This window comes from Chrysemys picta, chromosome 23 (genome assembly GCF_011386835.1).
Source record: "Chrysemys picta bellii isolate R12L10 chromosome 23, ASM1138683v2, whole genome shotgun sequence".
Taxonomy (NCBI): domain Eukaryota; kingdom Metazoa; phylum Chordata; order Testudines; family Emydidae; genus Chrysemys; species Chrysemys picta.
The window spans coordinates 6,267,632-6,293,701 of NC_088813.1; the positions used below are offsets into that span (position 1 = coordinate 6,267,632).

At 48.5% G+C, this 26,070-nt stretch overlaps 1 protein-coding gene across 1 annotated transcript in view; it reads left to right on the top strand.

Annotated features, from left to right (window-relative positions):
• Positions 1 to 1,249: 1,249 nt before the first annotated feature.
• The window catches only part of LAPTM5 (lysosomal protein transmembrane 5), a 34,182-nt gene continuing 9,361 nt past the window's right edge, over positions 1,250 to 26,070 (top strand). The window contains exons 1-6 of the mRNA XM_005286208.4: positions 1,250 to 1,451; positions 13,116 to 13,209; positions 17,197 to 17,273; positions 18,085 to 18,213; positions 20,066 to 20,191; positions 22,877 to 22,972. Coding sequence (XP_005286265.1) covers positions 1,374 to 1,451; positions 13,116 to 13,209; positions 17,197 to 17,273; positions 18,085 to 18,213; positions 20,066 to 20,191; positions 22,877 to 22,972 — 600 coding nt within the window. The 5' untranslated portion in view covers positions 1,250 to 1,373. The remainder of the gene's footprint in view (positions 1,452 to 13,115; positions 13,210 to 17,196; positions 17,274 to 18,084; positions 18,214 to 20,065; positions 20,192 to 22,876; positions 22,973 to 26,070) is intronic.

Consider the following 26,070-nt stretch of genomic DNA (forward strand, 5'->3'; position numbering starts at 1 on the left):
ACAGTGTCTGGTGAGATCTATTGACCAGACACACAAGTGCGGTTACTGCGATCAGGGGAGGCCCCAAGACATCATCCGCGCCAGCCCCGACTCAGTCAGGGCTGCCTCCTATCTGCATTGGGCAGCTGCAGTTCCCAGCCCCAGCTCCGCAAGTGAGTCCCTCCTGACCCGGGGCGGGAGTGGAAGGGGAAAAGCAGTGAGTGACAGGGGGGAGGTGGGAAGAGGAGTACACGGGGGCGGGGCCTCGGGAGGAGGCGGGGCAGGGCTTTGGGGAGAAGAGGCGGGGAAGGGAGGTTCCAGCACTCCTGCTGGAGTGTCTTGTTTTTAAATATTACCAAATTGGCAGCACTAGGGTGACCTAGGGCAGCCATGAATTGGGCCCATTTTTCTTGCGCTGATGATAGACAACCCCCTTCTCACCCTCTCTCCCAGCCGTGGCCCAAAGCCACAAGATTGCCCTAAAGCCCACATGCCATTGTGGCACATGCCTACTGAGGGTAGGGTTCGTGTAGGCTGATGGCTTATAATATACCCAGCAGTCGGTACCTGGGTGCACTGTGCTGTACATGAGTTAGGTCAATTACAAAACTACCATAGTGAGGCTCAGAGAATCACATTTTCAAGGATGATCACAATGCACAAATCATGTGCAAGATAGCTAAGTGTGTGTGTGTGTGTGTGTGTGTGTGTGAGTGCTCCTCCGATTTCCGTGTAAATTGGTCCGGGCACCTGCAGGGTGGGTGGAATGGATGTTTTGTTATTGCTGTTGTTGTCTTTACTCTGAACCCTGCAATAACAGATTTTATTTTAAGGACCAAGGTTTGCAAACGTGGGGGCCTCAAATTAGTCTCCTAAATCCATATTTAGTCACTTAAAGGCTGGTATTTTACAAATGTGCTGGTCACCCAGCGGCTTCAGTGGAATTCATGTAATGCTCAGCGTATCTGAAAATTAGGCTACTAATCCTGGTGCCTAAATGTGAGTTTAGGTGGGTAACTTTTGGTTGAAAATCTTAGCTCCTGCTTTTATTTTTGGTAATTTTACAGGATGGTTTTGGCTTCGTGCTTAACATGACATAACCACTCCATGCTGTGCAGGCAAAGGGACTCTGGCTTCAAGCAGTAGCATTCGCTGATGTACTTGCAACCTGGGACAGGGCAAGATTTAGAGATCAGTTGCTTTCAACGTGATTTCGTTTTCTCTTGTGTTTGGAAATCTCAAAGACCTCGTGTGACGTTGGAGATGACTTGACACATTTATAATCCAGGAAGGAAGTTGAGCAACAAGATGTTACATTGCGTTGCTTGGTCACTTTAGTGCAGCTGTCTCGGATTCAGCAGCTGTCGCTCCACAACAGTCGAAAGGGATCAAAAATGTCTCCCCAGACGCCCCCGAAATGTTGCTGCTTCAACATCAAGACTGGAACAGTCACTCTTGGCATCTACCACATGGTAAGTTACGAAATAAATGTACAGGTAGGAAAACTGGGAACTGTTTGATTTCCCAGTTTACAAAGTGTTGACTTTTCTGTGTTCCCAAGAGGTGGGGGGGAGGCCGATGATTTAAGAGCGATGGAAAAGAGAGGAGAAAAAAGAAACCTACTGTCTGTGCTGATAGTTTTCTGAACTAGATTCTTCTGCCAGAGCCGATGGAAATTCACTGTACTTCCTGTTTCTCCTCTGCCGCTCAAGTGTCAGCCTTTGCAAATGCTGTGCTGCGAATCATATGAGCTTTCAGCGTAGACAGGCGGATCCATTTGTTACGGATTGTGCAGTGGGATGACAATGCAAAGGGTTGTGTAAAAGTTAAGGTTAGGAATCTGTAGTGAGGTGTGGGCGTGTGTGTGTGTGTGTGTGTATGGATCAGGGCTATAAACAGTATCTAGGTAAAATTGTGAATGTTTTTAATTTCTCTAAAAAAACAACAAGGAATCCGGTGGCACCTTAAAGACTAACAAATTTAGTTGGGCATAAGCTTTCGTGGGTAAAAAACATTGGCAACTGAAGAAGTGAGGTTTTTTACCCACGAAAGCTTATGCCCAAATAAATCTGTTAGTCTTTAAGGTGCCACTGGACGCCTTGTTGTTTTTGTGGATACAGACTAACATGGCTACCCTACTTTAATTTCTCTAACAGCTTTTAGACATAGTACCCGGTTCCCAGTTGCTTTCTCTTTGAATATCATGTCTCTGTAAAGTTGCCATGGCTGTCCTGGGAGGATTATCGCTGTGGGGGTTGGGGAGTAGGGGAAATAGGATGTCGCTCGGGCGGCCTCTGCACCTCAGTGAACCCCAGCTATTGTAAGTGCTGTTTGGTGGCATAGTTCGAGTATCTTTCTGGTGGATGTAATTCACGCTGAGGCTATGACACATTGCACAGTCAGCCCAGGATTGGGGGAGTACGAAAATGGCTTCAAATCCCCTCCCCAGTTGCCCTGCGCCCCTTTTGCGCACAACCAAGGAGCGGGGCCTCGAGAGGTCGCCCTGTAGGCAGTGAGACACAGTGGTTTTTAGGCCATTTGTTGGACTGGGAAGGGGTGGGGTGTCCTGGTTCCTCCTCTGGAGAGGCAGCGTCGCCATCCATTGGAAGGGTGCAGCATGCACCCGCCTCTGTGCCTCCCATGAGCACTGCATGTGATGGCTGGATTGCCAGACTCCCCAGTGCGCTGCAGCTGCGTCACCCCTCCCGGCACAAAGCCATGGCTTAAAAGCAACACACAGGTCCACAGTGTATCTATCGGGCTAGATGCTCAGCTGGTGTAAATTGGCGTCGCTCCGTTGATTTCAGTGGAACTGTGCCGAATTGCACCAGCTGAGATCTGACCCACGTTTAATGGGAAATCAGCGTGGAAGCCTGAATTGCCCCAGTCACTAAGATCCCATGTATAGCTGGATTATAAAGGGTTAATACGTGAGCAATCGATTTTATAAGCATGCTACAAACAGGAGTAGTGTGTGTTATCGATGGTTCTAAGCTCATCTGCAGAAGGTGACGTCGATGGTTATAAGCAACCTAGCAAGCTGTCAGATTCTCTAGCACCATTGCCAAAGCCAAATGTTCACAGACAACGCGTCAGGCCCCAAAAGCAGGGCCGGCTCCAGGGTTTTGGCTGCCCCAAGCAGCCAAAACAAAAAACAAAACAAACAAACAAAAAGTCGCAATCGCGGGCGGCAATTCGGTGGGAGGTCCTTCGCTCCCAGGCGGAGTGAGGGACCGTCCGCCGAATTGCCGCCGAATACCTGGACGTGCCGCCCCTCTCCGGAGCGGCCGCCCCAAGCACCTGCTTGAGAAGCTGGTGCCTGGAGCTGGCCCTGCCCAAAAGACCCTGAGATTGGTTTTACAAATCCTGTGATTTTAAAACATAATCAAGTCCGTGTTTGGTTTTTTGCCTTCGGTTTGTTGGGCCTTTACGGTACATGCCCATCATGCTTTTCTCCACTATTATGAGGGTGCTTAAAAAAAAAAGAAAAGAAAAAGCTGAGATTGATATAATCCATGAATCCAGGAGATATCAAAATTTTTGTGACCATTTTCCCCTTTTCCAGCAGGCCAGTGAACATAGAGTCTTACCCTAAGGCAACTGAAGCCAGTGGGAAGATTCCATTGGGATTTCAGTGAAGCCCAAAGTCATTTCAGGGGACCGTTTTAAGATTACAATGAAGTCCATATTTATTTGCTTCTTTGTAAAGCTGTGATCAGTGGTCCTGATGGTGGGCAGAAAACAGTAATTGTGGCACAGTGCAAGGCGCTGATCCACCCTGCTGCGGTCACCAGGAAAAATGTAATACTAGGGGAGGCAGTGTGGCCTAGTGGCTGGAGAACTGGCCTGACACTCGGAAGACCTGGTTTCTGGTCCTGGCTCTGCCACTGGCCTCCTGGGTGACTTTAAGCAAATCACTTTGCCATCCTGTGCCTCAGTTTCCCCATCTGTAAAATGGGGGCAATGATACTGACCTCCTTTGTAAAGCTCTTTGGCTCTTCATCAGTCAATGTCAGATATTGTTATTCAATGATAAAAAAAAGGTATTTTTAGAGAATAGTTCCATAGTCGATGCTCTAAGTGTTCAACAAAGTTTGAGGTAAAGCAATTGAGTGTCTCACCGGATACCAATAAAAGGACCAAGGGCGCTGACAATGCTGCAGCCTACCCAGGCCTCTGGGTGGAGGTGGGGTTCAGAGTGGGATTTGGCCAGCCTGCATGCAGGGGAGTCAGGGGGAATACATCACCCTCCTCTGCCATGCATAGGCCACCCGCATCATCAGACCCTCCATGATGGGGTGGGCTGCTGCTCTCTCTCCCATGCAGGTGGATGGGGAGTGGGCTGGGCGGGGTGTGGCACTCCCCACCTCCCTTGGGCTAGCTGTTGTGGAGGAGGAAGTCAGCTGTGCCGGGGAACAGCTGGTGCAGTTTACTTCCCCCTTGGTGCCAGGAAGCAGGGACTGAATTGTGATTCTCAGACTGTCCCACTCAGGCGGAGGGGCCTGCGGTTCTGAAGTCACAGGTCTTGCCTTATGCATGCCAGTTAACCAGTCACAGGGTGCCCCTGTGCATTGCGGAGGCGGGGCAATGGGCGAGCCTCTGGACCTAGGCTGCTCGGGCTTGCAGGCCTCTCCTGTCATTTTCCCTCCTGCAGATTAAATTAATGGGTCCTTTTCAAGGGTGACTTTAACAAACCAACAAACATGCTTCCATAGCTAGTGGGAAGCCTGGCTCTTGTGTGAGGGACGGACCAGCCCCCTGCAAAGCTGCATTGACACAAGCAACTGCCCACTACAGAGTGTGGAAAACATGCTTATTGTTCTAGTAGCGCTTCTCCCTGCATACTTCTTTTGTCACAAACTTGGTGGCTTTTGCCTCTCTCTCTCTCTCTCTCTCTCTCTCCATCTCCATACACCCCTTCTATCTATCTATCTATCTATCTATCTATCTATCTATCTATCTATCTATCTATCCCCATCCACTCCATCTATCTATCTATCTATCTATCTATCTATCTATCTATCTATCTATCCCCATCCACCCCCTCTATCTATCTATCTATCTATCTATCTATCTATCTATCTATCTATCTATCTCCATCCACCCCCTCTATCTATCTATCTATCTATCTATCTATCTATCTATCTATCTATCTATCTATCTATCTATCCCCATACACCCCCTCTATCTATCTATCTATCTATCTATCTATCTATCTATCTATCTATCTATCTATCTATCTATCTATCTATCCCCATACACCTCCTCCATCTATCTTTTTCCTTCTCCAGACCTTAGGAAGAGCTCTGTGAAGTTCGAAAGCTTTTTCCTTCCACCAACAAAGCTGGTCTAATAAAACATACTGTATTTCCACCCCTACCTTGTCCGTCTGTCTATCTCTGCTCAGCCATCTATTTCTCTATCTGTGGTTGCTTAGAGGGTGCCAATCAGTCCACAACATAAGCGTACACAACACAGTGATCCCATCTCATCCCTGGTTTGTCTGCACCGACAGCGCTGGCACGGTGCGTCTCTTTCACACCGAACGCTGTCTCCTTGCAGAGAAAGCTGTCTAGCATCAGCACTTTAAAAGGTAAAATACGAGCGCAGATTTTCTTTTCTTTCCCGTGTTTTTCATCGTCTGTCTGCAGCTGGGCACAGGAGAAAGGGAAAGTGGATTTATTGCCTGGCGGGTACTTGGATGATTTGCTGCATCAATACTCTTCGTTTGTATCAGTACAAGTTATTGCTGTGGACCCCCGTGATGAATCCCAGTGATGCTTGGTGATAGTAGCGCCATCAAACACCAGCGCTGAGGCTTTGTGGCAGTGTCTTGTGCTCCTGTAAATTAGATTTGTCTCATTGCTGAGCTGTCCACAGACTGTGGCATTAAATCCTGGATGTTCTCCAATGAATGGGAAGATGGAGGGAATGTGAGACAGAGCGCAGGCCCGGGATTAACACCTGCTGAACAGGGGCCGTGGTGCTTAGCACAGAAATTTTAAAATGAAGCAGGGGTGTGTTAATTCCCCCAGGAAGGGCTCGAGTTATCTGACACCAGAAGCCAAGCCAGGCAGACCAGTGCTTTCTACGCACTGCCCGCGCAGAGCAGCTGAAGGAGGGCGCTAAGTGGCACCTGGCCCCCTGCTTGCTAGTCTGTGGAGGGAGGTTTTTCATTCCCCACTTGAACAGGGTGTGTGTGTGTGGACGGGGGTGAGGGTGATGGGGAAGTTGGGCTAGTGGGAAGAAATATTGCCCAGGTTCTGTCTAGGAGGGAAGGATGGACCTGTGATTAAGGAGCGAGTCTGGAGATGTGGGTGTTCAGGGCTCTGGCACAGATTTCCTGCGGGCAAGTCACTCGCTCTCTCTCCCCGATTCCCCATCTGTACAGTGGGGGTAACAGCACTGCTCTGCCTCCTGGGGGGGTTGGGAGACACTCAGATGCGACAGGGATGGGAACCATGGAAGCACCTTAGCTCGATAGTATCAAGGGAGCCTTCACCCTTGCACTGAGGAACTGAATGTTAAAACCAAATCACTTCAGCAACCTCCCTCCCTCTAAAGCGCTCCAACCCTCCCATCAGCTCTGATTCCCCTTTCCTCTCCAAACTGTCTTCCTCTTCCCACCTCCGTCCCCAGCCAGAATAATTCCTGCTGCTGGCGCCCCTTCTATCTGCCGGACCTGCATCCCTACCGCCAGAAACTGTCCCCTCCAGCACATCCTGAGGTGGGCACTCCGGGCAGGCAGGCACGCTATCTAGATTCGCTGCTAGCTTCCACTGCTGTAGCAAGGATGCAACTCAAGTGTGGGTCGTGATCCCAGATAAAGGTCCCTCTGGCTGCTGGAAACCATTCACGGCCCCCATCTCCAGCTTCCATCCATTCAACCCTCCTGCTTTTAGTCGCCCTCCATGGTGGAAGCTGCTGCATTCCCTGAAAGCTAAAGCCGGTCCATCTGAAATGGAAGGTCCCAAGCTGCCTTCATGGCTTATTTACTCCAAGAGTAATTAATGAAGGAGAAGCAGAAGGTTGGGCTGGTCTCCACTGGAGGTGATCTTGATTTAGTGCCTAGCTTTGGTAGACTTCTTAACTAAGACTCTTAATTTCTCTGTCTCTAATCCCAGTGGCCAAAATAGGGAGCTCTTTAAGGTCGGGACTGTTTCTTACCATGGGTTCGCACAACAAGTAACACATGGGGGCCTATCAGGGAAACCAGCATAATAGGACATTTCTTTATTCTTCGGGGGCCTGGCTGATTCCTCCCCAGAACAGTCTTCGTGTGGCTCTTTCGCCTCGTCTTTAATTTTTGTAACAATTAATTTTCTCAATGTTTTCGCAGCTTGTCTGAGGTGCCGCCCCCTCCCCCCCAGACCATCCCATGCACATGCTGTTGCAGTGCTGTGAGAGTAGGCAGTGTGCCAGAGCCACATCTATACAGCGGTTTCAGCTGCCTCTCTGACAGATGCTTCCTTATTCCCTCCGGCTTTTGCAGGTGAAATCTCACCGCCCGCTTTGTTATCTGTGTTGCTTCTCGAAATGGCTGATGTAGAAACACGGACGGATGCTGGAAACATGAGCAAGAGTGGAGCTCATAGAGGACACAGACAGAGTACCTGCCTCCCAGGCTCGTACTCAGCTATCTAGATTCCCCAATGACACCCTTCACGGTGGTGTTTGGTGCACCTAAGCGGTGGGTTCCGGACCATGCGCTGCAGAGCAATGTGGTGGGCCTCCCTTCAGTGACTCTACCTGCCTGTTTTCCCTTGGGGGAGTTCTTTAGCTCCAGGAACGGCGGCATCGCTTTTTGCTGCCTACGTTTCCCAGATTCAGTCCCTGCCTATGGTTGTGGTGCTCGCAGGCATGGGGTTGTGGCTCATGAGACATTAGAGCAAGCGTGACCTTACCCATGTGCAGATTCAAATGCAGGACCCGCCTCTTGGAGAAAACTTCCCCACCTCCCCCAGCAGCGGTGTCTCCGTGCAACCAACTCACAAGGGGGAAATAAGAAGGGAATAAAGCAGGTGCATTGGTATCACAGTGCTTGGGCTATAGGAGAATCATGCTTGACTAAACAGAAAGATTAAGGGCTTGACTCTCATGACATTAAGGTAGCGGTTCTCAAACTGTGGAGCGAGACCCCAAAGTGGGTTGCGACCCCATTTTAATGGGGGCACCAGGGCTGGCTTAGACTTGCTGGGGCCGAAGGCCAGAGCCAAAGCCTGAGCCCCAACACCCGGTGCTGAAACTGAAGGCCGGGCCCCACCACCTTCAGCCCAGGGTAACGGGGCTCAGGTTACAGGCTCCCTTCTGGAGCTGAAGCCCTTGAGCTTCGGCTTTGGACTCCCCGCCTGGGGCGGTGGGGCTCAGGCTTTGCCCCCCCCCCATTCGGTGCAGCGGGGATCGGGCTTTGGTTCAGGCTTCGTTCCTCTCTCCGGGGTCGTGTAGCAATTTTTGTTGTTAGAACGGGGTCATGGGGCAGTGATGTTTGAGAACCGCTGCATTAAGGCCACTTTAGACTTCTGGAGCAGGGTAAAGGGGCCTGAGTATAGACGGCAAAGCCAGAAGGGACCATAGTGATCATCTAGGATAGCCTCAGACCTCTGGGCTTGGAATCCATGAAGCTGTATTCAGACCCCTTTACACTGCTCTGGCAGCCTAAAGGGGCTTTAAAGTAATGAAAATCAAGCCCTTAATCTTTCAGTTTAGCAAGTTGGGATTGTCCTCTGACATGCACTTGGCTTTACTCCAATATACCTTCAGCTACATCAGCAGTTACTCCTGATTCTTGCCATTGAGAATGAGAGGACAACCTGGACCTCTTACTGCAGAATTCCCCCTTTTTATAGATATTAGCGATGAGCCTGCATTGTGAAGTTCAGATCCAGACTGCGATTCCATTTTGAATCCAACTGGGAACTACCCTAGAGTTCACAGCCATTTGGATTTGATGACCCCACCGTTTCGGCCTATTTGCAAAATTCAGTTCTGCAACCAAAAGTGAACTCCCCTAATGTTCAGCAGGCTCAGATCCACTGTTTCACTTGAGTTCCTGTTGCACAGAAATCTAAAAGAGTCATTTCCTCTTCTGTTCCCCACAATAGCCCTTGAGGCGTTGACCTCACAGCAGCAACAAGGGAAGAGAAAGCTCTGAGCGCTCTTCCGTCCTCAAACACCTCCCAACAAAGTTGCAAAGCTTGTTCCCGCACAGAAAAAGTAGCATGTAACGTTAGCACTTCAGGGATATTGCACAGTACAAATGGATATATCTATGTGATAGACCAGGAGAAAACAAATGGGTGTCCTCTACACAAGATTCTTTCTTCCATGTATAATTATATATCCTGTTTTTCTTGCATTCACACCAGTTGAGACTCAGGGAACATGAGATCGATTCCTGTCTCTGTCACAGGCTTCTTGTGTGATCTTGGGGTCTCTTTGAGCCTCCGTTCCCCATTTCTAAAGTGGAAACAGTTCTCCTCCTTTTCTCCCACTCTTTGCCTGGTGTATTTCGATTGTGAGCTCTTCAAGGCAGGAATCATCTCTTACTATACACAGCGTGGAGCAAAACAGGGTTCTGAGCTTGTTTGGAGTCTCCAGGCACATTACAGATAAGAGTACATTTTCTTCTGCTCAGTTAAACACACAGCTGTAGGCTTGATCGCTTCTCTATCTGCTACTTTCAGTGTTGTTTCCTGTATACACCCATTGCAAACACAAGTACAAACCACAGCTCTTCCTGTCCGTCATCTTCCACATCATTTTTCAGTTTACTTTCTCAAAATACTCTGAGAAGCTGTTTGAGCCAGATAGAATGTACGCAATTATTTATCTCGGTGTGGGATATGATCATGCTTCCTGTGCCTGTCAAAGGGTCCGGTATCTCATGATCAGCTCTGCAGAGAGATCTGTGAAGTCTAGCTGAGCTCATAGCCTGTCTCATCTGCTTCTTCTTGACAACACTTCAACACTCGCTGATGTCTTATGAACCTGGTAGTTTAAGTAGCATGTCCCTCCAGTGCTGCCTCTGGCACCAGGAGTATCCCAGAACATTGGATCTTCTGGGGAACACCACCGTGTCCTGCTATGGGTAGGAATGGTCGGGAATTTTTCGACAAAATGTTTTTTCCATCTGATTCATCAAAACCGAAACATTTTGTGGGAACGGATCAATTTGAACAAAACTTTCTCCGATGAGGGATGAAATTTTCTGGTCAAAACCAGAGCGTTCCCCCACAAATTGCTAATTATCTGGAGGCCTATGGGTCTCACATGGCTTAGGGATGACCTGGATTCAGTTTCCTGCACTTCCTGATTTGGAGCAGGGACTTGAATCCAGGTGTCCCACATCTCTGGTGAATGCCTGAACGAGAGAGTCAGTCTCTGTCTTGCTTTCTCAAGATCTCCTGTTGGAGCTGTTCCCCCATATGCAGTGGGCCAGAGAGAGATTCTCTAGCTCAGTGATTAAGGTGCTCACTGGCAGGGCCGGCTCTGGCTTTTTTGCCGCCCTAGGCAAAAAAACCACCCGCCGACCCCACCCCACCCCCACAGCGTGGCAGGGGAGGGCACCGAGCCCGGCCGGGGCTCTCCGCTCTCCCCGGCGGCCAGAGCGCTGGGGGAAGGGTGGAGAGCCCCCGGCAGCCAGAGCGCCGGGAGCAAGGCGGCGAGCCCGGCCGGGGCTCTCCGCTTTCCCTGACCAGCCAGAGTGCCAGGGGGAGGGCAGCAAGTCCGGCTGGGGCCCCGCCGCGCCACCCCCCTCCAGCCACCGCCCCAAGCACATGCTTGGTGGACTAATGCCTGGAGCCGGCCCTGCTCACTGGGTCTGTGAAAGAGCAGAGTGCAAGTTTCTCCCTCCAAATGCTGGACTTGACTCTGGCCTCCCACGTTCCAAGTGACTGCCCCACCCACAAAGCCATTCTGCGGAGAATCTCTTGCTCTCTCCATTTTGTCCCAGTGCAGAATGGGAAAGTCTTCGAAATCTCAAGTAGTTTTTCCAGATGAGCGGAGCAGCTGCAGGGAGGGCCAGTAACAAAGGAGCTGGGAGGGTAATAGCAAGATGGCTACAGAGAAACAGGAGGTAATTTATTAACCGGAATACATAATATACAGGCTTAGTATGCAATGTACGATCGTGGCATATAACGCAATGTACATGCACGGCTCAGAACATACAAGCGTGGTCCACATACGACAAACACCAGGGTTTGTACACGTATGGGCTACAGGCTGAGTCCTTATGGAGCTCATGCCGCGTCTTCAAATTCTGCCGCATCTAAATTTCTATTTTAAGAAAGCCCAGCCCCCTCACCAAGTTACTCACCCCGACGAATGTGAAGAAAACCTTCCAAGGGTAAGCAATGCGGCACTTCCTTCCTGAGTCTGCAGACAGCCTGAAACCATGGCTCTGCGAGGTGTCAACCCGACTGTGGTCCCATTGGAGTGCTACCTCTGAAAGCAAACAATGGCACTTTAAGTGTCACCCAAGCTATGTCCTGGCTGACCTTTTGGCAACGGGATGGGGAAAGGGCACGGCAGTGAAATCTGCATGGGCCGGGTGTTGCTACAGAGAAGGAAATGCAGAGGGAAGAAAGAAGAAGAGATACAATGACAGGACTGGAGGAGAGAAACAAAGGCAGGAAGCGCAGTGGGCTGAAAGGGGAGCCTATTTTCCCACCCAGTGATGTTGAAAGTTTCAATAAAGCACCAAACAAGTAAGAAATAATGGTGCTTTATTTATGCTTTATCGGCTGGAGCTCTGCTGTGGTCCTCATTTTATGATACTGCCAGCCCACAAGTGAAAATACTCCCTTCCCAGAGGGAGTTTGAGATCCCAGACACCTGCTGTACACAATGTACAGGCACGGCCCAGGACATCCAGCATACAAGCACAGCACACCTGTAGTGGGATGCAGCTCTGGATTGACTTGCGGGACATTAACTCTCTGGTACACCAGGAGTAGTAAGGGGCTGTCACCAAGGGCTCCGTTTATTCCCAGGTAGTTTAATCTGGAAATTCCTCTTGTAGTTTATGATGGCTGCTTTCAGGATGAACATCTCCAGTTCAGCTCCCTGCTCTGACTGACCGGCTGCTCCCACATCCCAGCGGAGTGCCTCACCCGTCAGGCTATTCTAGGGGTTGTCTCACCTATGTTTTTTCATGCCAGAATCCAAAAGGCTTGATTTTTGCTCCAAAACAAAAACAAATTCCAAAGCCTCCACATTTTTAACCAAACAGAATTGTTGTTCTCTAGCCAGGCCTACAGGCAGCAGCCATCACTCAGAGGGTACTATCAAAAGTTCTCCGCCTCCAGCAGCTCCCATAGTGATTAGGGTTACGACCTGGTCAGTATTTGACCAGCCTGGCCGGGTTTTTTTTTTTATAGATTTGCCAGTTGCCGGAAAAATGCTTTAATCTGCCGGGAGTTTTTTTACGTGGGTCTAAAGATTTGCATTGTTATCACAGTGTTGTTATCTAATGTTAAAAGTGTCTGTGTCCAGTGTTCCCAGTTTAAGCGATAACAGATCAAAACTGTTGAAAATACAGCATTTTCTGCCCAGCAACACACACACACACACACACACGTGTGTGAGTCACAGGACAGTGTGGAGAAGTACAATGTTGTCAATCTTATCTATATGTGTTATCTCTCTAGATACTGTAAGTGGCTATTGAAGGGGTGGGGGTTGAAGAGTTGCCTTGGGGAGGCGTTCTTGGGTTTTTTTGCATTTCAAAGGTGATAACCCTAAATTGAGCTGAGCTCTTTGGAAAATCCACCCACTTCTCTTTAGGCCTACATGAGCGCCAAGCTCTTTTGAACATCAACAACCTTTGATGTTTGAAATAAATTCCTCACCGCAGAGCCTACAAAGGGGTTGAGAAAGAAGCAGTGTTATGGTGAAAGCACAGGACTGGGCTGACTGAGTTCTTTCCCGCCCTCTCCCACAAATTCACTCTGTGCCTCGGTTTCCCCTCAGTCTTTCACAGAGCAGTTTCAAACCATTAATGTTTGCATGGCACTTGGAGACTCTGAGGCGGGTTGTCCAGTAGGCATTCCAAGCAGTAGTGATCTCTGGAAACTGGTTGATAAGAAATTGGCAGGCAACCTGCATAACGGTCTCCTCTGTTTTTGCCCTTCTAGGTCATGAGCGTACTGCTCTTGATTGAGTACTCGGTGGAGGTGGCTTCTGGGAAAGGCTACTGCAAAGTCCTGGACAAGGATTACTACATTATTGGTAGGTTCAGTAGATGGAAGAGAAGCCAGAGGAGAAGCTGAGGGGGCTGTGTTTGAGAGGGTGCATTCAATCCAAAGTTGTTTCTTCTCCAAATCTTCTTCAAACCAGTTGTCAGATGCTGGAGTTTAGAACTGAAGGTCATGAGCTGAAAACTTCAGACCCAGATCCAACCTAAAACAGATACATAAATTAGGGAGTAAATAGTAATCAAGCCTGACCTTAAAAACCTCTAAGGAAGGAGATTCCACCACCTCCAAAGGTAACCCATTCCAGTGCTTCACCACCCTCCTAGTGAAAATTTTTTTCCTAATATCCAACCTAAACCTCCCCACTGCAATTTGAGACCGTGACTCCGTGTTCTGCCCTTGTAAGAATCCCGTGCTTTTTTTGTATATTGGGAGAAAGCTTTCCAACCACAAATCTCAAAGCCTCTGGCTAATATTAATTGATTAAAACTCATAACAGCCCTGAGGTGGTTGAAATTTTTCTGATTTCAAGTTTTCAATGATGTTTTTCTGCAAAAATGCAATTTTTGACCAAAACAAGACCAATTTTTGCTGAATTTTTATGAGTTTTTTATTAGTTACAGAGCTGATTGAAATTTTTCAATTATCAAAATGTTTTTTTTTTCTTCAAAATTTGTAATGTTAACATTTCGGGGGCGGGGGGATGAAATTTGAAAAACTAGTAGAAAACTCCTACAATTTTGTTTTTACTTTTTTTCAACCAGCGCTACCTGTCATGTCTATAGGCATTGTTGTACACATAAATGTATAGTCTGCTTAGCAAAAGTGTTTGAACCGCTGTCAAATGGAATATAAAATGTTCCCACAAATAGTGATGTGTAAAAATGATGATTTGTTTCCAAAATTTTTTTGGAAAAAAAAATTCATTTAGTGACAATACATTTCACGTTTTACAAACCCTGAATTAAATGGCCAGTTTTGCAGGGGAGACTGAGATGTCAAATTTTCATGAAGTTTCCATACAAAAATAAATTGTTATCCAAGCTAGACACTGAGTTTCACAAACCTTAAGATTTCTGCTTAAAAATAGAATGATTTTGTGTGAAAACGACTATTTTTTAACAAAACAAAATAAAAAAGGCCACATTTGGCATATATTCCCTCCACCCACTCCCTTCCCAAAGTTGCAATATTTTGCAATTTTGCAATGAAATCCCAAACACTTGCATTTCAAGGTGCATCACAAATATTTCACAGAGCTCTACTCATGAGATCTCTGGCATTTCTTTTTCTGGTCGGACTGGAAATACAACAAAGAGCGATCTTTATAGTTCCAGAAACTATAAGTGCAAACAATGTGTCTAATCATTGCACAATGCTCAGCTTGAATTCAAATACAGAAATGGAAGAAGATTTGGGAGATTCATTCCCTTCCCCCCCCAAAAAATGGTTCTCTCACTTGTCCTCAACTCCTGCTGTTCTGTGTGTACATTGCCCCAGAGTGGAGTGTGTTAACAATACCCTAGAATGTTGTGAAACTACCATTTCCTGGGAACCAATTTCACACCTCTTCAACTTTTGCTTTCCCATGCAAATTAACGAAGGGGCTAACCCCCAAAAGTGCACACATCTGTATTTAAACTTCTAATTTCGTTATAGTTCTCAAAAGCTCTGCAGAAACAACTTGCACATTTCTGATGTGTGATATCATGCACTACAGAAATATAAAACAAACAATAGCGGAAGAGAAGAGCTTAACCCGCACAGGGGAGATTTTTGAAGGCATGAGGTGTCCAAATCTCATTGACTTTCAATGGGAGTTGCATCCTTATTTGGCCTCTGTGCCTCTTGGAAAGGCCAGATCTCTAACACGCCTTAATTCCATTTGTGGTGGGTTAATTTCCTTTGTTTTTGTTTTAATTAATATATCAACATTTATCACTGTGGTAATAATGCCTGGGAGTTGTCACCACAATCTTGATGGAATCATCATGGGGAAGTAGCAGAGCTATACAGGAAACCAGGGTGCATGCAGCTTTTGTCATATGGACCAAAACCACCCGCACTGAAGGCAGAACCCGTTTGAAGGACCGTTAGGTTTATTTCTCTTGCCAATCCTGCCCTGCCTTTGAACCCAGCTGTTCAGAAGCAGCACTCTCCAGTGTCCCAGCAGCCCAACAACCTAAATATCCATCCCCAGCAATCAGCAAATGTGACTATTAAAACCACAGTTTACGAGTCCTGCCTGCATTCCCCCGGCCAGTTTATTGGGCCATAAAATAGAAACAGGCCTCTTTGCATTCAAGGGGAACATTAGGAGTCATTCAAAGTCCCTTCTAGCTGCATTCAGCACACCAGCTCTGATGTGGCCAGAAGTTAATCAAAATACACATTAGGCAAATAAAACCTGTTTTTTTTATGAGTCCCCTCGCTATGGTTGCAAAGGCCCAGTGTAAGCTTCATCAGACCACCATGGTACCGTACACTGTTTATACCAATGAGAGAGGACTTTTATTTCGTAACATACTTCTCCCTGCTCATGAAATTCCTGGGTATCTCTGGGAGACTGGAGCAAGCAGTGATGCATAGAAACAGAGCGAGAGAAAGACCCATACAGCATGTTTATTCATTCGCTGGCGTGTGTGTTTGTATAAATCACGGACTGGGAAAGTCTCATGAGATACACACCCCAATTTGGGGAAGCTTTCACCAGCAGCAGCGAAATCCCCAAGCGAAGTGGACAGGCTGTGCGGGGGTGGGGGGCGGGTATCCTCTTCAGATAAGCACAGAGGTCTTCTATGGCAGCTTAGAGCATGGGTTTAGGGCTGGGAAAGGGAGGCATGTCTAGTGGGAAGCATGTCTAGTGCTTCTGTCACTACTCACCAGCCAAATCCTCCCATGTGAGTGGGAGGCAGGATCCAAAAGCCGAAACCCCTATAAAGGAAAAGGGGGGCATTGTTGTTACTGTCGCACACCGTAGGCTGTTGTAGCACCTGCAGTGGTGCTCCCTGCCCTGGGGAGTGGAAGGGAGAATTCTGCAGATAGGAACTCAGGTCTGGCACTGTGGATCCAGATTTGATTCCTCATGTGAGGGTGTTTGGGAGCAAAAGAGACATGATTCCATCCATTCAAGCCCCCTGCAATACAAACCACAGGTGCCGGGTGCTGAGGGAGTCTAGGGAAGAACAGATACAGCAAGGCCCAAGAATGAGTCTCAGGGTACATCTACACTACAGGGGGGAGTCGATTTAAGATACGCAAATTCAGCTACGTGAATAGTGTAGCTGAATTCGACGTATCGCAGCCGACTTACCCCGTTGTGAGGACGGCGGCAAAATCGACTTCTGCGGCTTTCCGTCGGCGGCGCTTACTACCACCTCCACTGGTGGAGTAAGAGCGCCGATTCGGGGATCGATTGTCGCGTCCCGACGGGACGCGATAAATCGATCCCCGAGAGGTCGATTTCTACCCGCCGATTCAGGCGGGTAGTATAGACCTAGCCTTAGTCGACAGAATCACAGAAGTTGGACATGGAAAGATCGTATTAAGATTTCCCCTTATAGTCTATTCTCCAGTGCGTCATCCACCCCAGAAGTAAATGTCCCATGTGATGGAGATTCTGCTACTTGCTTTGGGAGACAATTTGCACAGCTTAACAGCCTGTGCAAAATCTTTATCTTCCACTGACAACATATCTTTACATCATTCCCTGGTTAACTGTGTCATGTCCCTGGCTAGCAGCTGCTCCATATAGAGGGTAAGAGCCTACTACTGGTGGCCTCTAGCAGAAGTGCTTCTTTAGCTTATGGGATGGAGGCAACTGGATTTAGCAGTGAAGGTCCTGCGTTCAATTCCACAAGAGGAGAAGTCATTATGTTGAAGTAAAAGCTTTGACTTATGGGACCAAATCCTCCAGTCCTTAACTCAGTTAAATTTTCCATTGTGCAGTGATTGACTAAGTGGATTCGGCCCACGATTTGAAATGTTGCGTTGGGATCTTAATATTATTATTATTTATTAGCGGACATCACCACCAGCTTCCTGTTGATCTTCATGCTGTTTATCATCAGCTTCTACCTTCTCTATGGCGTGGTGAAGGTATGTCGTTTTAAAATAACGTCCAGTCTTGTTTTTGTCGGGATGGAGGGGGGGAAGATTATTTACAATTTCAAACCCATTGAACTGGTCACTGACAAACTTGCTCAACGTCTGGATGTGCCTACTAGGGCTAGGGGGAAATTGTCCCTCAAAATTATTTTTGAGGGAAAATTGGGGTTTCAATTAAATGAATTTTGCATGCCGAGAGTCTGCTTTCCGTTGACCAGTAAGATTTTTTTGAAATATTTCAGCCAAAACCCAAACTATCATGATTTGGAAATGCTGCCTTGGTGTGTAATGACAGTTGTTCGCCTATATGGGCTGGTCCGACTACATCTCCCATAATGCACCATAGTCAGCAACTCCCATGATGCAACCGCCCCCCCTCTCCAATAAGAGAAACCATGGGGAATCATGGGAGATATAGTCTGACCAGGGTGCTTAGCCTATAGAGGAGAACAGCAGCTTGAGGGCCCCGAACTACAATTCCCATGAGCCAAAGTGGTAAAATTTCCAAATTGAAATATTTCAGCTTTCAAATTGCCATAAAAAAATCTAAATTTTCCATGGCAAAACCCCCCCCCCCAAAAACAAACCCCATTTTTGATCAGCTCTCACGTTTATAGGTAAATTTCTAACACACCCGTCACATTAATATCTAGAGTTAGGTGTGGAATTTCTTGCCAGGGTGTGTGTGTGTGTAAAATTTTCTAGCTATAACAGCACAATAGCACTTTCTAATCAATCATACTTGAATAGAAATAATCAGTTGCCTGCTCTCTCTCTCTCTCTCTCTCTCTCTCTCTCACAGAACAGGGAACGCCTCTTGATTCCATTCCTGGCTTTGCAAATCATGGATTTTCTCCTCACCCTCTTCACAGTCTTCAGTTCCTACATTCAGATCCCTGAAATGCTGTCCTTTGCATCCATTAGCCATGTGGTAAGTAAGAAACATGAACCCACTTTTCAGGCTGCCGGGGCGCAGATCTATAGCACAATACGTGATGGAGACTCTGGACATGAGCATCCTACTAGGTTAGCTTCATTTATGGAGTGGTTTTGCCCTCCTTGGACACCTCACAATGGACCATACCTGAAGGCAGGATACTGAACTTGATGGACTAGACAAAGGCCCCAGAGAAGCAGGAAGGCTAGTCCAGTAGTTAGGATTGTCACCAGGGTCTTTGGAGACTTGGGTTCAAGTCTCTGCTCTGCCACAGATTTCCTTTGTCACCTTGGGCAAGTCACATAGTTTCTCTATGCCTAAGCTCCCCACCTGCACCATGGGGCTGCTAGTACTTCCTTCCCTCACAGGATAACTACATGATGAGGTGCTCCGATGATACTGTGATAGGGCTATATAAATACCTAAGGCAGATAGGCTAGTGATCTACGCTGACATAGTACCCCAAGCAGGATACGTGGTGCGCTATATGAATGAGGGGTGAATGTCTGGCCCCACTGAACTCCATGGGTGTTTTGCCATTGATTTAAATGGGGCCAGGATTTCACCCCCAAAGTCCACTGCTAGTCTTACAGCCCTCTCTAACTGGACTCTCTGCCCCACTGCAGGAGTCATTCATTTAATATTCATCGCATTTCCTATAACCTCACTTGCCTGATTCATCATACTTGATGTAATTTATGGACAGCGATAAAACCAAAGCGACAGCAGGTTGAGGGTTGGCCAGGGGAACATTTGTGTCTAAGATGATGGACCGTCAAGAGGTCTGACAGTGGAACTAAACAGTACTTTAAAGGGAAACCGTAGTGATGAATTCTCCTCTCATGCCATTGATAACTAATTACATATATTTCATCTCTGGTCAAAAGTCAAACTTGAGGCCTAAACAATAAGCATCAAACATGATATTCGGGCATCAAAATCAGCAGCAATTTGCAGAGCCTGGCGTTGAAAGCCAGCAGCTCCCATCAACAGGAGCCCAGAAACTCTGAAAATTGTTTTTTTGCATGAAATTCAGCCCATTTATTGGGTGCCTAACATTAGCCCCTCCTGTGCACATCCCCAACTCCCCGAGTCGGAAGAATTTTGGCCTGCATATAGACTACACTTTCTGGACTGTTTTTTGGAAAACATTTATGGGTGACAGGCCTGATTCACTATTGCTCTTCCCCTCGTGCTGTCAGGTGCCCTAGTGCAAAACGGGGGTAAAACACCACATTTTACATCCACTTTGCACGGGGGTTAACAATCATGCCGGGGACCCGCTCTCCATTGGCAGTCAGGGTGTGTCTCTATGGCAGTCAGAGGTGTGACTGTCACATGTGCAGACATACCCGAGCTAGCTTTGCTCTAGCTAGCCCCAATAAGAATATCACGGAAGCCGCGGCAGCGTGGGCTCGCTGATCCAGGGTCCCAGGGATGGGGGGTGTTGTACAGCCCATGCTGACATGCGTGCAGGGCCGTCCCTACCCATACGCAAACTACGCCGCTGCGTAGGGCACCAGGAAATTTAGGGCACCAAATTGCCCCAAATTTCCTGGTGCCCTACGCAGCTGCGTGCTGCATCCGGCTCCAGCAGCCAGCCCGATCCCCCCGACGGCTGAGCTGGCCCCTCGTGGTCTGCGCACAGCAGGGCCCAGGAAAGCTGCCTCTGCCCCCGTCCCACTCCTTCCCCTCAGCCCCTGCGCCCCTGCTCCGCCCCAGCCCCGCCCCCACTCCGCCCCTTCCCCCCCAAACCTTGTCCCCTGAGCTATGTGTCCTGCCATATGGCTCTTTCATTTAACCAAAAACTAAAGCCGTGATCACGCTGACATTTTTGTCTCTGTAGAAAGCACACACGAAGGTTCCCTTCCTGGCCGTGCAATTACTGGATTTCTGTCTGAGCGTCTTAACCCTTTGTAGTTCCTACATGGAGGTCCCAAACTACCTCAATTTCCACTCGGTGAACCAAGAGGTAGGTAATAAATGAACGACAACCATGAGCCTGGACAGCGAGTGTCATGTTGTGCGTTAGCCTATTAGGGAAACCAGCAAAATGTTCATCTTGTTTTTTTTCTGTTATGAAAAATGTTTCTTTAATACTTGCTGTTAGAGCAGCACCCCCAGCTCTGCTCTACTCAGTGCCAAAGGCAGGGGTGAAAGTACCTTAAGGGATTTGCTGGTACGCAGGGCAGCCGGGATCCTGAGCAAGGTGTGTGTGGGGTGGAGGGGGGGCTCAACCAGAAGGGGCAGGGCCTCTGGTGGAAGGGGTGTGGCCTCTGGTGGAAGGGGCGGGGCTGGGGGCAGACTCCCCAGCCAGCCCTTCTGCGCAGCCCGGTGGCGATTTAAAGGGCCCGGGGCTCCCAGCTGCTACCGCACGCGCTACCCTGGGGCTCCAGCAGCAATTTAAAGGGCCCAGGGTAGTAGTGGACTGGAGCCCTGGGCCCTTTTAAATTGCCGGGTCCTGAGGAAGCTGCCCCCTACCAGTACGGTTGGCTGTGTGCCATCTCTTACCGGTACACAGTACCGGGCCGTACCGGCTTACTTTCACCTCTGTCTGTAGGATTTTCTAATCAACATAACTGTGCCCTTCCCTAACAGTTTGCTTGTGCAGTCATCATTTCTTAAAAGCACAACTGAGGACACACCTTCACTACAGCTCTGATGCAGCAAAGCACCTAAGCTAGGGTTGCCAACTTTCTTCTCGCACAAAACCGAACACCCAGGCCCCGCCCCTTCTCTGAGGCCCCACCCCTGCCCCGCCCCTTCTCTGAGGACATGGCCCCTACTTACTCCACTCCCTCCTTCCTCTGTCTCTTGCTTTCCCCATCCTGACTCACTTGCTCATTGTCACTTTGCTGGCTCAGGGAGTTGGGGTGTGGGAGGGGGTGAGGGCTCTGATTGGGGGTGCAGGCTCTGGGGTGGGGCCAGAAATGAGGAGTTCAGGGTGCGGGAGGGGGTTCTGGGCTGGGAAAGGGGGTAGGGGTGCAGGAAGGGGCTGCGGGCTGGGGGTGGAGCAAAGGGGTTGGGAGGGGGCTCCAGGATGAGGGAGGGGCTTGGGGTGGGAGGCGGTAAAGGTTCTGGGCTGGCGGGGTGAGTTTCAGGGTGGGGCCAGAAATGAGGGGTTCAGGGTGCATGAGGGGACTCTGGACTGGGGCAGGGGATTTAGGTGTGTGGGGTGTTCGGGCTCCAGCTGGGGGTGTGGGATCTGGGATGAGGGATTTGGGATACAGGATGGGGCTCCAGGCTGGGACTGAGGGGTTCGGAGGGCGGAAGGGGGATCATGGCTGGGGCAGAGGGTTCGGGCACAAGAGAGGGTTGGGGTGCAAGCTGCGGGCGGCGCTTACCTCAAGCAGCTCCCAGAAGCAGCGGCATGTTCCCGGTCTGGCTCCTACAAGGAGGTGTGTCTAGGTGGCTCTGCACGCTTCCCCATCCGCAGGTGCTCTCCCCCCGCAGCTCCCATTGGCCATGGTTCTCAGCCAATGGGAGCTGCGGAGCCAGTGCTTGGGGCAGCGGCAGTGTGCTAAGCCCCCTGGCTACGCCTACATGTAGGAGCCAGAGAGGGGACAGATGTTGCTTCCGGGAGCCGCAGGGAGCCACGGTAGGCAGGGAGCCTGCCTTAGCCCCGCTGCGCCGCCGACCAAACTTTTAACAGTCTGGTCAGCAGTACTGACCAGATCAACCAGGGTCTCTTTTCAATCGGGCGTTTCAGTCAAAAACCAGACACCTGACTACCCTAACCTAAGCACGTACCAAGTCCAGGCCTACTCAGCAAACCAATTAAACATGCTTAACTTTAGCCACAAGCTTAAATGCCATTAACTTCAATGGGTTGGGATCAGACTTTTAGGTAACAAATCAATGAGTTAAGATTAAGTGAAAATATTTGGGCCAGTTGAAAATTTTCCGTCAGAACTGTTTTTCTGTGGAAAATTGAGGTTTTGGTGAAACTAGATTTTTCATGAAAAATGTCTGCTTTCTGCAGACATGTTTTTGTTCAAAAATAGAGCATCTGAAAACTGAAATATTTTGTCAAAAAAAAGAAATACTTCAGCCAAAACCAGAAATATTTCTGATGCACAAAGGGGACAGCCTGGTGCATCATGGGAGATGTAGTCTGACCAGGGAGCCTGGCCTATTGAAGAGAATGGGAGCATGAGGCACCTGAACTATAGCTCCCAGGAAGCACTGCAGCAGGATTTCAGAATCCAAATATTTGTTTTTGGCCGAAATATTTTATTTTTTGGCCTAAATATGTTGGGGGTTGATTTCCCCGCCCCCGATCTGCCTTTGCTGATCAGAGCAAGGCATTTTGCCCATAGACCTGCTATTACACATATCCCTATCAGAGTGGGTGCAATCAAAGGTGGGGGCTAGATCCAGCCAGGGTTAATCAAAGCCCCGATACAGGCCTCAAAGCATTGGCAGACACTTGGTTATCAACAGGAAATGAAAAACGGTCCCTTATGGATTACTACTCTCCCACTTCAGCAGAACCAGAATGTTTGGTCCTTTAAGTCATGAAAGCTTTCCCTGGTAAGAGGGAAAGCAAGGAATGTGTCTCCAAGGAATCAAACCAAAATTGTCAACTGATTTCATCTGGCCCTTGATGTTGGAATAAAGACATATGACTATCATGGGCACTTCCCTTTCCTTTCAGAGCTTCATGCCCAGCCAGGAGAAGTTGTCTTCCGAGGAATATGCCAAAGTGATGATCACCTTCACCATCACATTCATCGCTGTCCTCCTGCTAAAGGTAACCTGCCATATCGCCTGGTGTCCCAGGAAGGTTGAGCAAAACTTTGCTGCCCCTTGAGACATGAGGAATTTGCTCCTCCTCTCCAGTCCTGCCATTAGAGGCACTTACCAAGCTCAACAGAAGCTGTGCATGTAAAGCGGAGCTTAGATACTGGAGACAAGTGTAGGAGAGAGGTCTGAGAGTCAAATGATTCTGTTCCCTACCTCTGCAGTCTGCAAAAATGAAACAAAATCTCTCTAAGGCTCCCTCTCTCCCCACGCTTTATAGATGACACTAGTGCATCAACCTCCAGGGGCGTCATGAGTTGGGAACAAAAGATGGAGGGGGGGTTGGCTGTTGTGTGCCAAAATAAATCAGATAAGAACACAGTGGGTGGGTCAGATTCTTGGCTGGTTAAAATCGGTGTAGCTGCATTCACAGCGGTGGAGTTTATTCCAGTTCACACCAACTACGCTGCGGGCTGGTGCTACCCTAAAATGTAATTAAAAGCCCACCAGCTCCTAAATCCCCCTTATCTTTTAGAAAACCCTTTTGCAGTGGAGTTTTCTATTCATCTCTTGATGGCTCAGAGAACAGGCTTTTCATTGACTAGCTTCAGACCACTTCAGAAAACCACAGACATCTCCAGCTATTCCAGCAGATGCTACCTGAATGAAAATGCTATTTGTCAAGTGGAGATTTTTTTTTATTAAGATTCTTCCCAGGCAGCCAGACTAGCCAATATGAAGCACAATGTCTTATCTGATTGCACTCCTGACATGACTTCATCATATCTTTTAATATTAGCAGAGCAGGGAGTGGGGCCTGGGGGCAGTGTGGAAATCTGACTGGTAGGACTGGCATAGCACTAGGGGTATTCCAGGAGAAGGCTTAGTGCCCCTGGCAAATAGAACTCCGCTTGAATTTACTACATGTTTAGCTAGATGGGTATGTAACATATCATGGATTTTCACCACAAAGCTTTCCTCCTCGTGTGCTGGAGACAATAGACAGAAGGGTGTGTGAATGTGACTCAACTCCTCTGAGATGGAAAATGTGCCGGGGCAGTATAATGCCAGCGTGTGTGTGTGTTACACCAGTAAAATCCAGATTTCAATGGAGTGATGCCAACCTGCACCAGGTGAAGATCCGGCCCATAGTGGCATGAATAACTCTTACGTTGTGCAAGGCTAGGGCTGGTGCCCAGTGAGTAGCTGATTTCTTTGCTGGGGGATGTGATAGTAGCAACTGACTTCAACATGGTCACTTGCTCACCGAGGCATTGTGCACGAGAGGAGTCGAAATACCCTGGGGTTGAACCTCAGCTGGCGCAAATCAAGATTAACTTCAGTGGAGTCAATAGAGTTACCCTAGTGCTAGTGAGAGGAGACTTGGGCCCTACGAGGGGGTAGTGTCACAAATAGATTTCAGTGATGTGTGCCGGAATGCTTTTTGTTTATGGCCACATGAAGGGGAATCCGGAAACTTTTGTCTGTTGTAATATGGGGTCACTGCATGTAAGAGGTTGAGAACGACTAGCATCATCATCACCATGTGGCATGTAGGGGTACATTGTGCTAGGTGCTGTACAAACAAAGAACCAAAAGATAGTTCCTGGCCCAAAGAGTTTACAATTGTAGACAAGAGACAACAGATGGGTACAGAGGGGGGACGACGAGGACCTAAGAGATGGGACTTTTATCGCATCCCTGTGAGGTTATCTCACTGCCTGACTGAGCTCACTGTTAGGAAGTTAGTCCTGCTTCTCAGACTAAATTCACCTTTGACGGGGCTCTTGGTCGCCGTGGCAATGGCGGGTGAATCTCGGCTACTCCTGACTGACAGCAGAATGCAACTCTGCTCCCTGAAATTGACAAGACCCATCACCTAGAGCTCCACAATCCGGATGCTGTGATATTCCCTTCACTTTCCTCCAGTGCATAATGACACTGAGGGCTGGATGCAGAGGCAGCCGTAGCTATTCAAATAAGGGACAAGTTCCAAGCGATAGAGTTTTGATGAGGACCATGGTTACAAACGGAAACATGGTAGATCTAAAAACGCCATTTGGTCCATTTAGGCTCATCGGTTTCAATTCACTGTCCCCGCCCCCCCAGGAGAGCATCTCAAGGCACACTGGGCCAGCCCAGGATCTTTTTGCCTCAATTGCCTTGCCTAATGGCCCATTGCAAACATTTATTGTCCTTCCATTCCAACATCGTCGGTCCTGTATATCTGGTGCCATCTGTTCGCCTTCTAACTTGACATTACTGCCCCATAGCTCTGTCCTTACACTCCACTCCAAAACAGAGCACGGCATGCAGGAAAGCAGGCTATTGGCGAGAGAAGAGGGGGTCAGGACTAGGGCCCTGCAAAATTCACAGTCCATTTGGATCAATTTCATAGCCAAAGGGTTTTAAAATTGGTCAATTTCATGTTTTCAGCTGTTTACCTCTAAAATTTCACAGCGTTATAACAGTGGGAGTCCCAACCCAAAAGGGACCCGGAAGTGGGTCTGATCTCCCCCTCTTTCCCCCCACAGCTGCCATGCAAGGGAAGGACAAGTCCTGTCCCTCCTGAGCCCAGCAGGGATTTGCAGCTAGGAGCGAGGCACTCCCAGCAGCAAGGGGAGGATCAGATTTCATGGGGAAGGGCTTATTTCATGGTCTGTGACACATTTTTCACAGCCATGAAATTGGTAGGGCCCTAGTCATGACACATGAGGTTTAGTCCCCTGTCTGCCACTAACTTCCTGGGTGACTTGAAGCAAGTTGCTTAACCACTCTGTGCCTTGGGTTTCCCATGTGCAAAGTGAGCCAGACGGCCCAGTGGTGAGGGCACTAGCCTAATGTAGAAGACGTGGGTGCAGTTCCCTGCTGTGTCATAGATTTCCTGTGTGACGTTGAGTTGCGTAGGCTCTCTGTGCCTCAGTTACCCATCTGTGAAATGGAGCACGGGAGGCTAAATATATTAAAGATGGGCAGTGCTTTGCCATTTATGGCAAAGTGCTAGATGTTATACTTATCTATCCTCTGGGGCAGGGAGAGGCGATCGTTAGCAAGCGCTTTGAGATCCTCAGGTGAAGAAAGCTTTAGAGATGCAAAGTGTTGTTGGTA